This window comes from Gavia stellata, chromosome 13 (assembly GCF_030936135.1).
Source record: "Gavia stellata isolate bGavSte3 chromosome 13, bGavSte3.hap2, whole genome shotgun sequence".
NCBI classification, from domain to species: domain Eukaryota; kingdom Metazoa; phylum Chordata; class Aves; order Gaviiformes; family Gaviidae; genus Gavia; species Gavia stellata.
This window is the reverse complement of record NC_082606.1, coordinates 24,443,596-24,456,494: the sequence shown is the minus strand read 5'-3', so window position 1 is coordinate 24,456,494 and position 12,899 is coordinate 24,443,596. Positions and strand designations below refer to the sequence as shown.

Genomic DNA, 12,899 nt, shown 5'->3' with positions numbered 1-12,899 from the left:
AAATGACTCAGCAGACAGTGCCGAGGGAAGAGCGCATCTCTAAGGCAGCCGGGAGGCGGGTGCGCAGAGCCGTGGGTATGCCCTGTGCTGCCTGGCCGCCCGCGTTGCGGGGCTGCAGCTGGCCCTGGGCACCCTCTCGCCACCGGGGTTTTGGGTGCTGGGGCAGGTGGTGCAGCGGGGCTGGCAGGCGTGGGGCACCCCAGAGCCAGGGCTGCCGCCAGCCCCCTCCTCGTGCCTGGCAGGGAGGGTCGGGCAGCAGCTTCGTGGTGGAGGCAGCCGGGAGCAGGTCCTGCTGCCTGCGGGGCTGAGACATCGACCCTGAGTCAGCCAAAATACCAAAATTGCCATGAAGGAGGCAGCTGGAGAAGCGGTGAGGGCAGGAGTGGGTTGGCACATCCTTATGGTGGTGTTTTCCTTGTATTTTAACCTTTCAAGTTAAAAAGTGCAGGTCAATAGCAATCCCCAACCGCGAGTTGGGGTACGCTGAGGCTGCTTTTAGTCTTGGGGCGACTGGGGAGCCGCAAGCCTCTCCCAGGAGCAGTTTCGGCACCACTGAATTCGTGCTCTCCAGCAGAGCAGGACCAGCCCCAAACCACCCCAGCCGCAGCCTGCGGCACCCGCTCGGTGGGGGTTTCTCCTGGGCTGGGAGCTCCCCGGGTCCGGTCCAGCCTCCAAGTCGGGGCGAGCTCTGCTCCCCTGGGAGCGCGGCCGGCATAAGGGACAGGGGAGGCCAGCGGCAGGGTGATAAGCTGGGAGATGCGTTGTGAACCCTGAAATTAGCTGAGGGGTTGGGATCAGAGACGCCTGGCAGAGCTGCAGTCCCTCCCCTCCCCTCCCCTGTGCCCAGGTACGTTTAATTTTGCCTTGCGTTGGTTTGGGGTTTTTTTAACTCTTCCACATGCTTTGAAGCAGAGATCAAATAATCAGCCTCTACTTTAGTGTGCAAATTTTGCTCACTCAATTTAAAAAAAAAACAAACCAAAATAAAACCATGGCACCGGCAAACCCTCTCCATGGGTCCCAGTTGAGATGTGCCTGGAGCCGCACAGGGAATGGCTTCGGTGCTCTCAAACACTTACATGCAGAGGGGTGCAGGGGATGTTTGGTGACTTGAGGCTCCGTAGGAAGGCACAGGGAGAGGAAAAAACCTCTAAAATATCTTCTAGTATCTAATCCCATGGAATAAAATGGGGTGAAACCGATAGAGCCACGTTGGATCTGAATTGGTGCCTGCGAGCCCGCGGCCACTTTCTCCGGTGTGTTGGTGCCGAGGCCGGCGGAGCTGGGGGGGCTGTGCTGGGAGAGCAGGGGTGCTGGGGGCCGGTGCCCTGGCAGTGCCGGTGCCTGCGGCCGAGCCGCGGCTGGGTCGCACTGGCAGCACGCCGGCAAGGCGTCAGCAAACCCCGCTTCTGCCAAAACGCCCCTTCACCGAATGTGGATGACTGGTTGGGCTTGTCCCCAATCCCGCGCCGGGCACCAGCCCGCGCTCTCCTGCCCCGAGCCTGGCAGCGAAACGGGGCAGTTTCCAGGCAAATGCTTTAATTTGGATCGTTGGGAAGTTGGGGTCTCTTTGGGAGACCTGGCTGCCGAGAGGCGACTGTTGAGCTTTGTTCAGACGCAGTGACTGGATTGACCCACAGCGTTTTTATCTTCTTATGGCGTGAAAACATGTAGTGTGGAAGAGGCGTTTCACCTAAAATGGTCAGGATTTTGTGGAAGTCAGTTCCTTTTCCCAGGCTGTGACCGTGCAACAGAAGCAGCTTCTGCCCCGTCCGCTTCCCCCGGCAGCCGTCCCTTCTCGTCTTTGCTTTGCTTTCCCTCCTACCAGTCCAGACACCAAAAAGCCAACACGTGCTTGGCGGCTGTTGCAGTTCCTGCTGCCGTCAGTCCCCAGAGTCACTGGGAAGCGGAGTCTCCAACTGCTAAGGTTCTCAACTCCTTTCTCTCCAAAACTTTTTGGAAAGTACTCTTTGCAAGTTGTTTTCTTCTTTCTGTTATTTTCTGTAAAATCAAAATTCAGATCACTTTTTTCCCAGTTTTCACTTTCTGCATGGTAGAGTTTCTGTTTCCCTACCCTTTCCCGTAGCTTTATAAACGGTTGCAGCGGTGGGGGCAGGGACACGGCAATGAGCAGAGGAGTGAGAAAAAGTACGGGCGAGAAACAGTAAAAATTCAAATGCTTGAAGCTAACGAGATTGGATCCAATTTGTGTTGGAAAGCTGTGACTGGGTGAGAGCTTGTCCCCGTCTTCAAGTCTCAGGGTGCAAATGACTTCAGATTTTCCTGCCATTTTCTCTCCAACTCGTTTTTTAACAACTCGCCCATGAAGGCTTTCTTAGGAAACTGGGATGCGGTTTGCATTTGGTACCCGGGAGGATTTGTAGGTCCCTGTCTCTGCGGCGTGTTCGGTGGGTGCTGGGGATGCCGGGGAGTTGTCGGCGCTCTGTTTCTTTATCTGCTTCATCTACCGATCTCCCATTAGGACAGAATCAGCACAATATGTCCGTATATCTGTAATTAAATAGGGAGGCGCGTGCCGTTCCCCGGCACCGCGCAGGCACAGAGTTTGTCCTCGGCTCCCGGCACATGCCGGCGTGGCCGCTCACACCGCCCCTGTGCCCGCAGATCGCCTCGCTGCTCAAGGACCACGAGCGCATCCAGGCCGGCCAGACCAGCGCGCCCAGCGACGACGACAGCGACATCAAGAAAATCAAGAAGGTGGGTGGTGGTGGGTGAGCGGTGCGGGGGCCGGAGCCGGCGCTCGGCAGGGGCCGGAGCTCCGTGTGGGGCTGGCGGAGCGGCTGGCCTGGGGGGGCTGTCTGAGGAGGAGCCTCTGCTAACGGGGTTTGTTTTAGGAGGAAAATGTGTTTTGGAAAACTGGAAACCCTTCTGTTGGTTGTGTTTGCTCCGCGCCGCGTTCCCCGGGTGAGCAAGGCACCCTGCCCATGCCGGCTCACGCACAAATAGCACCTCTTACATCTCACTCCTCCCGCGGCTCTGGTTCCGTCTTATTTTTGTGAGGAAAAAGCCACCAGCCAGCAGCATTCCTGCAGGGAGCAATAGACCCCGCGAGGAAATCTGCTCCGGATAAAGTGCTCTCGGGGAGAAGAAGCCACACTCAGCAGCAGGCGCTGCCTGCCGTGCACCCCGCTCCCGCAGGCGATTCCCTGAGGCTGGCAAGTGCGGAGGTGCCTCGGCCTCCCCGCGGTGCCACGGAGGGGAGCGGCGCTGCTGCAGCTCGGGGAGCGGGTCCTGCCCTCGCCCGACCCCCGGGGAAGCCTCTGCCGGCCCCGGGCGCCCGCTGCCCTGTGCAGGGGACGTGGGGTCGAACCCTGCGGGCTTGGGGCGGTGGGCATCAGCCGCACGCAGGGACGGAGCTCTGGGCATGGACTGGGATGTTCTGCGGATGCTCATTGACGTGAGGAAGGGTTGGACGCTTTTCTAGGTGTCTTAATACATCTCCGCGTGTTTGGGTGCACAGCCGGGTGCTGGCTCCAGGGCGGCTTCGGCGCCCCAGTTCACCGGACGACTGGGGGGTGCTGGGTAGGGCTGAGCACCCGGCAGGCTGGGAGTCTCCGTACCTGCGCAGTCAAGCTGGCAGGGAAGCGCCTGGTGTCGTGGCTGTGCCGGGGGACATCAGGAGTTAACATGGGATCCTTGCTTCTCATAGGAGTCTTCCATGCGTCTCTGTAAAAGGGAAAGGAGGACATTGTCTGCAATAAGCAAGTGCATTTAAATGAGTTGTTGTTCGTTTCCCAGCCGGGAGGATTCAGAGCAGCACCAGTAACAGGCACCACCGTGCACACCTCAGCACAGAGCCAGGGAAACCTCGCTGCCGAGCCACAGCCCCTGCACCGTGCCGAGCGCGGGGCGCCTGCCCGGCTCGTCAGCCCCGGCCCTAACGCGGCCGCTGCTCCCTCGGCAGGTGCAGAGCTTCCTGCGGGGCTGGCTGTGCCGGAGGAAGTGGAAGACCATCATCCAGGACTACATCAGGTCCCCCCATGCCGACAGCATGCGCAAGAGGAACCAGGTCGTCTTCAGCATGCTGGAGGCGGAGGCCGAGTACGTCCAGCAGCTCCACATCCTCGTCAACAACTTCCTGCGGCCGCTGCGGATGGCGGCCAGCTCCAAGAAGCCTCCCATCACGCACGACGACGTCAGCAGCATATTCCTCAACAGGTGAGTGCTCCCCCAGGCTCCAAGAGCTCTGCGGCACCCCGGCGGAGCCAGCAGCCTCAGCGCAGGCGGTGGTGTCCACAGCCCACTGCCCTCCCCCGGGAATGGGTGTTGGGGCGCTCGGTGCCGGGGGGCTCCCCGGGAGCCTGCAGCCTGGCCCCCAAAGCCACCGATGGAAACTCGCTCTCCCCGTGGGACACCTGCACAAGCAGCCTGCTGAGTGCTTGGCAGTGGCACGAGGAGGTGCCACGGGGGCTGATGCTCCAGGGCCTCAGTAGCGGGTCGGGGCTGCCAGGAGCCCATCTGTGTGAGGTCCTGGCTCTGGCGGTGGGGAGGACGGTGTCCTTTGGCAGTAATAGCAGCCCGTAGGTCGCAATGAACAAGCGGAGCGGGGAGGATGCAGCTCTCACGGGAGATGGTATGGAGGGACAGGCGTAGCCTCTCCTGCAGCTGTGACACGGGGTCATAGCCGCTGCAAAGTGTGTCGAGAGTGGCCATGCCCGGCGCTGGCAGGGATGGGAGGTGGCACTCACCAACTCCAGCCAAGCCACGGCGATGCCAAATGTGTCAGCAGTATATGCCGGGTTTAACGGCAGCTGCAACGCCTCCATCCCGCGGGTGGTACTGACATCAGTGGCACGTCTTACCAGCCAGCCCTGCCAGCCCTGGAGGTGCCGGCCACCCGTCCCTTGCGGAGGGGAGCATCTCCGGGAGCAGTGCTCGTGGCTCCTGGCATTCGCTCCTGCCCCTCCCGCAGCCCTTGCTGCTGCTGCTGTGAGCTCCCCGGCTGCCTTGGGTGCCAGCCTGCTCTGGAAGCTGAGGTGGACCCGAACTGCAGAACCCAAATTCCAGTTTTCCCCCACGTCTGGGCTTGTGTGAAGCCAGCGCCTTGGCGCTCCCAAGCACCCCTCCTCTGCCTTGTCTTGTCTGAAGGGGGTCCCTCGCCGTGGGGTCTCTTGGAGAATGAACAGTGGAGAACCCGGGGCCAGCTCAGAGCTCCAGCCAGGAGCACCCTGTCCTGCCGAGGCTGGGGAGAGCAGGGTGCCCTGGGTGGGCAGCAGCATCAGGGCAGGGCAGCAGACGGGTGCTCGAAGGGCTGCGCCCCCGCTGAGCATCGCCCGCCCGCGGGAGTGGGGCTGCCCCGGCTCGGCACAGCTCTGCCCGGCATCGCGCCCTCCTCGGCAAAGGCTTTGGCCCGCTCCAGCTCTGCCTGGCCCGGCGGGCAGCAGGAGTGGTCAGGCAGGGCTGGGGAACACGGGCATGTCCAGGCAGGGCGGAGGCAGAGCTGCCTGGCCAGGGGAATGTGGAGGTGGTTTGTCCGCTGCTGGAAGTCAGACAAATCCCGTGCCGTGCTGTCGGCGAGGGACAGGTACCAGCAGGAGACATCAGTTTCCCAAGGGCAGCGGGATCGATAGCGAAGGGGAATCCTAATTAGCGCCCAGCCTGCAGCCAACAGGGACAGGGGGTGCCCAGCGTCGGGCAGCGGGTGCTGGGTGCAGGGGAGCCGATGCCGCTTTCGCCCCCCTGCCAGTGCTGCTCTGCGGGGCTGGGCTGGGGGGCAGCGGCTCATTCCCCTGCGGGAAGGGGGTCTGGGCTCCCCTGCATTTCGGGGCTGCCTTCTGAGGGGAGCTCCAGGCTGCCCGGTTCCTCCCTCTCCTCCTCTGTCCTTGCCCACCATTCCCTGCGCGCCTCTGGGGACCCTCTCTGCACCCCACCCTGTGCAGCCACCTCCCCAGCCAGTGCGAGGGCTGCCCTGCTCCCCCTCTGGGCTGGTGATTTCGTCTAATTACTCACTATTTGCCGCTTGTTCATCTGTCTTTTCACCCCTTGGTTTATCTTTCAGCGAAACAATCATGTTTTTGCACCAAATCTTTTACCAAGGCCTGAAGGCAAGGATATCCAGCTGGCCGACGCTCGTGCTGGGTGAGCGCGTGTTGCCTCCTTGCCGCGTTTCCTTCCCGCTCGCTGGTAGAGCCGAGCCCGTCCTCCTCCTCCCAGTGCAACTTAACAGGCGTTTTGCTAACCGGCAGCAGCAGTGGAACACATCGCGCAGCTCATCACTTGTTCATGTCGGTCACGGAGGCGCGGACCTGAGCAAAAAACCGGAGAAACCCAATTCCTGTGTTCCTAGTTCTGCTGGGCGGTGGGAGCGGTGGGCTGGACCGGGCACAGGGGAGCTGATGCTGAAGAGCATTGCTGTGTCCGATTAGACCCTCAGCTGGCTCTACAGGGCGTCTTTAAAACCCAAACTGGGCAGAGCTGGGGCGTGCACAAGCAGCACGAGGCCCTGGGGGGTGCCCGGGGTGGGACCTGGGGGCGAGGAGGGTCGTGAGCCGGGGGGGCTGTGCTGGGACCTCGGGGCACAGGCTGGACCAGCGCACCCATCTCCCCGCCGCCTCTCTGCTCGCAGCCGACTTGTTCGACATCCTGCTGCCCATGCTGAACATCTACCAGGAGTTCGTGAGGAACCACCAGTACAGCCTGCAGATCCTGGCGCACTGCAAGCAGAACCGGGACTTCGACAAGCTGCTGAAGCACTACGAGGCCAAGCCTGACTGCGAGGAGAGGACCCTGGAGACCTTCCTGACCTACCCCATGTTCCAGGTGACTGCTGGCACCGGGATCGGCCCCAGGGATGCCACCACAGCGCTGGCGGAGAGGGATGGGCTGAGCCGTGCAAACCCCAGCCCCACAGCAGGCATCGGTGGGGAGGCAAAGCCTGGGTGAAGATGGCCTGGGGCTGGACCCCGCATGGTCCCGTGCTGCTCCTGGGACCTGCTCAGGCCACTGCTGGGCTCGTCGGTGCTGCGGGAGGACTTTGGCTCCCCGGTTGCCCCGTGCTGCTGAGACACGGCTGGGGCACAGCAGGGCCCTGGGCAAAACCCCACGCCGTTCCCCCTCTTCGTCAAGTTTTAGCACAGAGGGCTTTGAAGCTTTCATAACCTCCCAGACCAGGGGGTCTGAGGCACAGTGTCCCCGGCCACGGCAGCTCCAGGAGCAGCGCAGGGTGGCCACCCGCAGCCCTCTGTGCCCCCTCCGGCCCGCCCGCCCACCGCACCGCACCATGCCTGATCCCCTGCTCTGGTCTGTTGTGCCGCAGATCCCCAGGTACATCCTGACGCTGCACGAGCTGCTGGCTCACACCCCGCACGAGCACGTGGAGAGGAACAGCCTGGATTACGCCAAGTCCAAGCTGGAAGAGCTCTCCAGGTCAGACCCACCGCTGCCCATCCCTGCCTGTCCCAGCGGCCGGGGCTGCGGGACGGGGGGCAGCTCTCGCACCCCGGGGGTTCGGGCTGGCGGAGGGCTCTTGGCCGGGCTGCCGGCACGGTGCGCTGCCCTTCTGCTGGGCAGGGAGAGGGGCTGGGGCAGGCAGACCCTGACCCACGGGGTTTGGAGAGGGTGCAGTGTGGTGGGACCTGGCCTGGGTGTTTGTGCAGCACCCGAAGGGTGAAGCTGGTGGAGACGGTGACGGAGGGGCTGTGCTGTCCCGCTGGGGTGGGACGCAGAGAAGCTCAGTCCTTGGTTCGCTCAGAGTCCGTTGGCCATCCCTGACAAGGATGAAACCCCTCGTGAGCCGCTGGCACAGGGAGATCTGCCTGCTCGTGCCGGGGGTGCTGTGGGTGGCGTCGTGGGGAGCTCGACGAGGTGCCGCCGGCTGCCCACGCACCCTGCCTGCTGCTCGGGCGCAGGCAGCAGGCAAAGCCCCGCGCCAAAGGTGCCCCGCGCTGTTTTAGCCAGGACCTGCCCTCCCATTGCCCTCGTCCTCTGTGTTTCAAAGGCTGAGACGTTCCCGTGCTGTCTCCTGCCCTCCCGTGCAAATCCGTCCCTGGGGCTGGTGGGATGGGAGCTTGGCTGCTTCTGGCCGGGGGCTGCGTTTTCCAGGGCTCCTTAATGATGGAATGATGAAATACGAGTTTTGGAGATTCGCTGTGATTCCCCGTTTCTGATCCTCTCCCTCAGCAGGCCACGGACCGAAGCGTTCTGCGTGTCCCGTGCCAGCGTAGTGCGACAGCGCCAAACTCACTGGCGCTCCTTGGTCCCGAGGCCACCCGTAAAAAGAGTTTCCATCCCTTTTCCCACCCCTCAAGGAGCAGGGATGTTGGAGGGGGCTGGTGATGGGGGTGATCTGTCTGCCCTGAATCTGAATTTTCTGATTTCTGAGCAAGAAGCACTCACGTTTCAATAGTTAGACACCTGGAGGTACATTCCAGGCTGATGTGTAGGTTACCTCCTGAGCTCCCGGGATGGTATAGGTACAGATGACTGCTGTAATTCCCTTGATATTCCTTCGGTTTTGGTCTTACCTACTGCAGCCCCTCCCACGTGTCCAAAGGGATCCGCTGGGAAAACTGCAGATCTCATCCAAGCTCCAAGTTTCTCTCCTCCCTCCTTCAGGATAATGCACGATGAAGTGAGTGAGACCGAAAATATTCGAAAAAATCTGGCGATAGAGAGGATGATTATTGAAGGGTGTGAAATTCTGCTGGACACCAGCCAGACTTTCGTAAGACAAGGTACCCTGTTTGTGTCGACGTCCCTCCCCTCCACGGTTAACGCAAAGCCCTGCAGCCCCTGTCCCCCGGCACCGCGTCCCTCCGCAGCGCGGTCTGGTGAGCTGTGACATTTAGAAATATAACCCGTTTCTGAATTTTCTCTGCTCCAAAGCGCCTCGCTTCCAGACAGTTGGCAGCGCTGCATTTTATTGCATCGCGGAGCAGAATGTGCATTTTAGCTGTTACTGATTTCCCACCACCAGAGAAGTAGCGGGACGCATCCTGACCTCCCGGGCACGTTCGGTCCCGGAGGAGCACCCATGTGCTGTGGGTGTAAGGGTGGGCTGGGGGCCGTGGCCAGTGCCTGCCCGGGCGCTGGGGCCCCGGTAACCCGCACAGGCGGTGGCTCACGGGGCCAGTCCTGGTCCCAGCCCCGGCGCCTGGGGACACGCTCGCCACCTCCCCGCTCCGGGCACGCAGCGATGCCCCGCTCCAGGGGACCGTGCCCGGCAATGCTGCCCCCGATGCCGATGCCAGGGACGGGGCTCTCCCCTCCGCAGGGTCCCTCATCCAAGTGCCGATGTCGGAGAAAGGGAAGATCACGCGGGGGCGGCTGGGCTCCCTCTCGCTGAAGAAGGAGGGCGAGCGGCAGTGCTTCCTCTTCTCCAAGCACTTGATCATCTGCACCAGGGGCTCCGGAGGCAAGCTGCATCTAACCAAGGTGCGGAGGGCGGGGGGCTCGGCGGCCCCCAGCGAAGGGTCTGGCGGCTGCTGGGCGTGGAGCTGGCGCTGCTCCCTGGGGTGCCGGGGCACGGGCTCCTGCACGCGGCCTCCCGAGCTGGCCGGGCTCTCTCGGTGACACCGGGGGTCCAGGGACCGCCTTGCCCTCCCCCGGCCGCAGCCTCCTGGGGGTGCCGGGCTGGGAGCAGGCGGGCGGTCGGATTCATTTCGCCTGGTCCAGACACCGTGTCAGCGGTGTGCGGAGCTCTGAGTCACGGGCAAAGACGAGAAATTGCAAGTTCTCGATAAAAGAAGTTATCCTGATTTGCAGCAAAAAACTTGACAATCTATTCAGTGAGAAAGTTAAATTATAGCCTAGGTTTGTACGTAACGCTCACAGTCTCCTCCAGCCCGCTCCTGAGACTCATGCTTTTGTTGGTGGAAGTTTTGCAGCTAATTGAGCAAGAATCTTACAGAAATTGCTCATTACTGGCATTAAATTATCAGTTTGAAAAATTACAGTCCATGGCAAAGAGTTGATAATTACAACAACAGCCTTTTGGAAAATTTAATTTAAAGCTCATATTAAATAATTTATAAACGAATTAGTTGATGGGTTATACAAGGAAAACCGCGATATCCCAGCAGTCAGTAACTGCTTTTTCCCCAGAGAAAGCAGACGCTGCGCTGGCCGCGGGCTGCGTGTGCACCCACGGCAGCGTCGCCCCGTCCCCGTCCCCGTCCCCGGGGCGGTGGGCTGCGGGGGGGGGCGGGGGCCTGAGCCAGGGGCCGGGGCCACCCCCAGCCCCCGCGGGGGGATCCTGCCGCTGAGCCCCGACTCCCGCCCCTGCAGAACGGCGTGATCTCCCTCATCGACTGCACGCTGGTAGAGGAGCAGGAGAGCACCGACGAGGACGGTAGGTGCCGGTGCGGGGCAGGCTCCCCTCGGGGCATGCCCAGGGCCCTGCTCGGCCCCCACCTTGGGCGTGGGGTGGGGGGGTTGGCTCGTGCATCTCCCAGCGGGTGCTGAGCAGACAGGGGCATCTCAAAAAACAACGTCATAGATACTCCAGGACCCTCTTTGCCGAGGTTGCCAGCACCACCAGCACGGCAGACCATCTCCTGCTGCGCACCGCAGGCAGTTTCGGGTTTTGCGGCGTGGTCACCCCATTGCGGGGGGGCAAAGCCCACCCCCAGGGGAGCTGGGGAGGTGTCAGGGTGCGGGTGCCGCTGGAGGCTGCACGTAACGCCGGAGCCTTGGCACGAGGTTGCTGCCAGCCCCGGGCGATGCCTTCCCCGGCTGGAGGCAGCTGCTCTCTTCCGTGGCTGGGGACCGATGGCAGCGTGGTCAGCACTGCCGGCGTCCGTCTGCGTGGCGTAAAACCAACTGCAGCAGAGTTGGAGCAAATTCAGATGCTGAATAGATTCAAGGAAGTCATGATCTACTGGCTGCATTTAATTAAGTAAATCATTTACTGGGAACCAAACAGATGCGCATTTATGCAAATCTGACCTTCCTGAGGCAGGCAGCAAGCGTCACAGCTCCGTGCTGGCAAGCGGAAAAAGGCAAAGATGCTGGATGTCTTCAGCTGTGCCTGCTTAACTGCGGACTTGTGAAAAAGCACAGGCTCCTTTCTCTTGTCCTCGTTACGAGTTTCCTAACACGTGCTGGGGAGCCGGGTTCTCCCCTGGCACGTGGCGCCGGGCCCCAGCAGCGAGGCTGTGCCGCGCTCGTGGCGTGCAGACTTTACTTTGCAAACACAGAGCCTTTGCCCAGCAAACCTGTCGCGTCCTCGCCGCAGACAACCCGCAAAAATCAACAAGCTCCTTAAAACCTTAATAAAACCTATGCTGGGGGAGACGGGGTGGGGAAATCTTTTCGCAATCACTGTGTGTGGTTTCTCTATTCCAAAGCAAAAGCGTCGGGGCAAGACATCGACCATCTTGACTTCAAAATCGTGGTGGAGCCAAAAGATTCCTCGTCTTTTACGGTTATCCTCGTGGCCTCGTCCAGGCAGGAGAAGGCTGCGTGGACCAGCGACATCAGCCAGGTAGGATGGACCTGGCAGGGAGGAGGTGTCGGGGCGCAGAGTCCCTGGGGATGAGCAGCCCCCCCGGGATTCCTGCTCGGCTGTCCCTGTGCAGGCTGTGGCAGTGGCTTCGGGCACCTGGAATTAACACTTGGTGTTTGCTGTGCGGCTGCAGTTCTGCTGCCTGCCCTTGGGCCGTGGCTGCGGCAGCAGCGCCCGGCTGGGTTTGCACCCTGGGTGCTTTCCTGGTGCCATCGGGGTGCTTGGGACCTGCCGCGGGCTGAGGTCTCGCTGCACTGGGCTTGTGACCAGCACGGGTGGACCAGCAAGCCTTGGGCACCCAGGGGCAGCAGTTCCATGCAGAGAGTGACTTGGAGCTGGGGTGCGCTGAGCCCGGCCATCACCGAAAGCTTTCTGGTGTCTGGTAGCTCGAGGAGGAGGAGGTGGAGTAGGAAGGTGACCAAGCTGCAGTAGGTGGGAGCAGGGTCTGTCCCGGCCGTGCTCTGCCTGCACATGTGGATACGTGGTTTGGATTTCTCTGACTCGGACACGTGGTGACGATTTACACCTGCTCTTCATTCACTTGGTACAAATTACTATGATATTTTTCCCCAGGTGGGAGGAAGAGAAAAAGTTATTGGTTAAATAGGGATTGCCTTCTCTCCGTCTCTGTTGTACCATGTCCTTGCCTGCATCCCCTGCCGAGCATCGGTCCCCGAGGAGAGCTGCGGGCAGGGGCTGGGGCCCGGCCCCATGCAGGGAGGTGGCAGCTCCTGGTCCCGCTCCCCACAGGGGCTGGGGCCAGTCCTGCCTGCACGGGGGTCTCCAGCCCCCGCTCCTGCCCAGCAAAGCCCTCGTTGGTGAGCCGGCAGCAAAGGCACCGGTGTCGCTCCGCTGCTCGCCGGGTCTCCCTCTGAGAGCATGCAGCAGCGCAGGCTGGGAGCGGGGGTTAATTACGGCGGTACAGGATGAGAGGGAGTTTCTGGCAACTCTTGCAATGCCTTTGTGTCTGCCAGCACACCCTGAGCCTGGGCCAGGTCCGTAGCGGGAGAGCTGGGGAGCAGCTCTGATGGATGTTTCCCCCAGAACAGGGGGGCAAGAGCGTGATCGTGAAGCTCCTATTTTCAGGCAGAAGCTCTTGCCCTTCCCGGCTGTGCACTCCCAGCCATGGTGTCCCGTCATGCATGGCAGACGCAGCTAGCAAGGATGTGTCTTGTCTGGATAAGACCAAGCTCGGGGTCTCTCATGGAGCGTCCAAGCCTGGCGGGCAGCAGGGCCGTCCTCGCCGCCGCTGCCTTCTCCCACCTCTCACCCGTGTCTCTTCCAGTGCGTGGACAACATCCGCTGCAACGGCCTCATGATGAATGCCTTCGAGGAGAACTCCAAGGTCACCGTCCCCCAGATGATCAAGTGAGTGCTGCTGCGGCCGGGCGCTGCAGAGAGCACCGGGCTCTGCCCGGCCCCGTGGCAGAGCTCC

General features: G+C 61.6%; 1 protein-coding gene across 1 annotated transcript in view; it reads left to right on the top strand.

Annotated features, from left to right (window-relative positions):
* Nucleotides 1-12,899, top strand: part of RASGRF1 (Ras protein specific guanine nucleotide releasing factor 1) — a 43,058-nt gene that overhangs the window by 15,491 nt on the left and 14,668 nt on the right. The window contains exons 4-13 of the mRNA XM_059823801.1: nucleotides 2,626-2,718; nucleotides 3,926-4,179; nucleotides 6,020-6,099; nucleotides 6,587-6,780; nucleotides 7,277-7,386; nucleotides 8,575-8,693; nucleotides 9,233-9,393; nucleotides 10,246-10,309; nucleotides 11,307-11,443; nucleotides 12,750-12,832. Of these exons, the coding sequence (XP_059679784.1) occupies nucleotides 2,626-2,718; nucleotides 3,926-4,179; nucleotides 6,020-6,099; nucleotides 6,587-6,780; nucleotides 7,277-7,386; nucleotides 8,575-8,693; nucleotides 9,233-9,393; nucleotides 10,246-10,309; nucleotides 11,307-11,443; nucleotides 12,750-12,832 (1,295 nt within the window). The remainder of the gene's footprint in view (nucleotides 1-2,625; nucleotides 2,719-3,925; nucleotides 4,180-6,019; nucleotides 6,100-6,586; nucleotides 6,781-7,276; nucleotides 7,387-8,574; nucleotides 8,694-9,232; nucleotides 9,394-10,245; nucleotides 10,310-11,306; nucleotides 11,444-12,749; nucleotides 12,833-12,899) is intronic.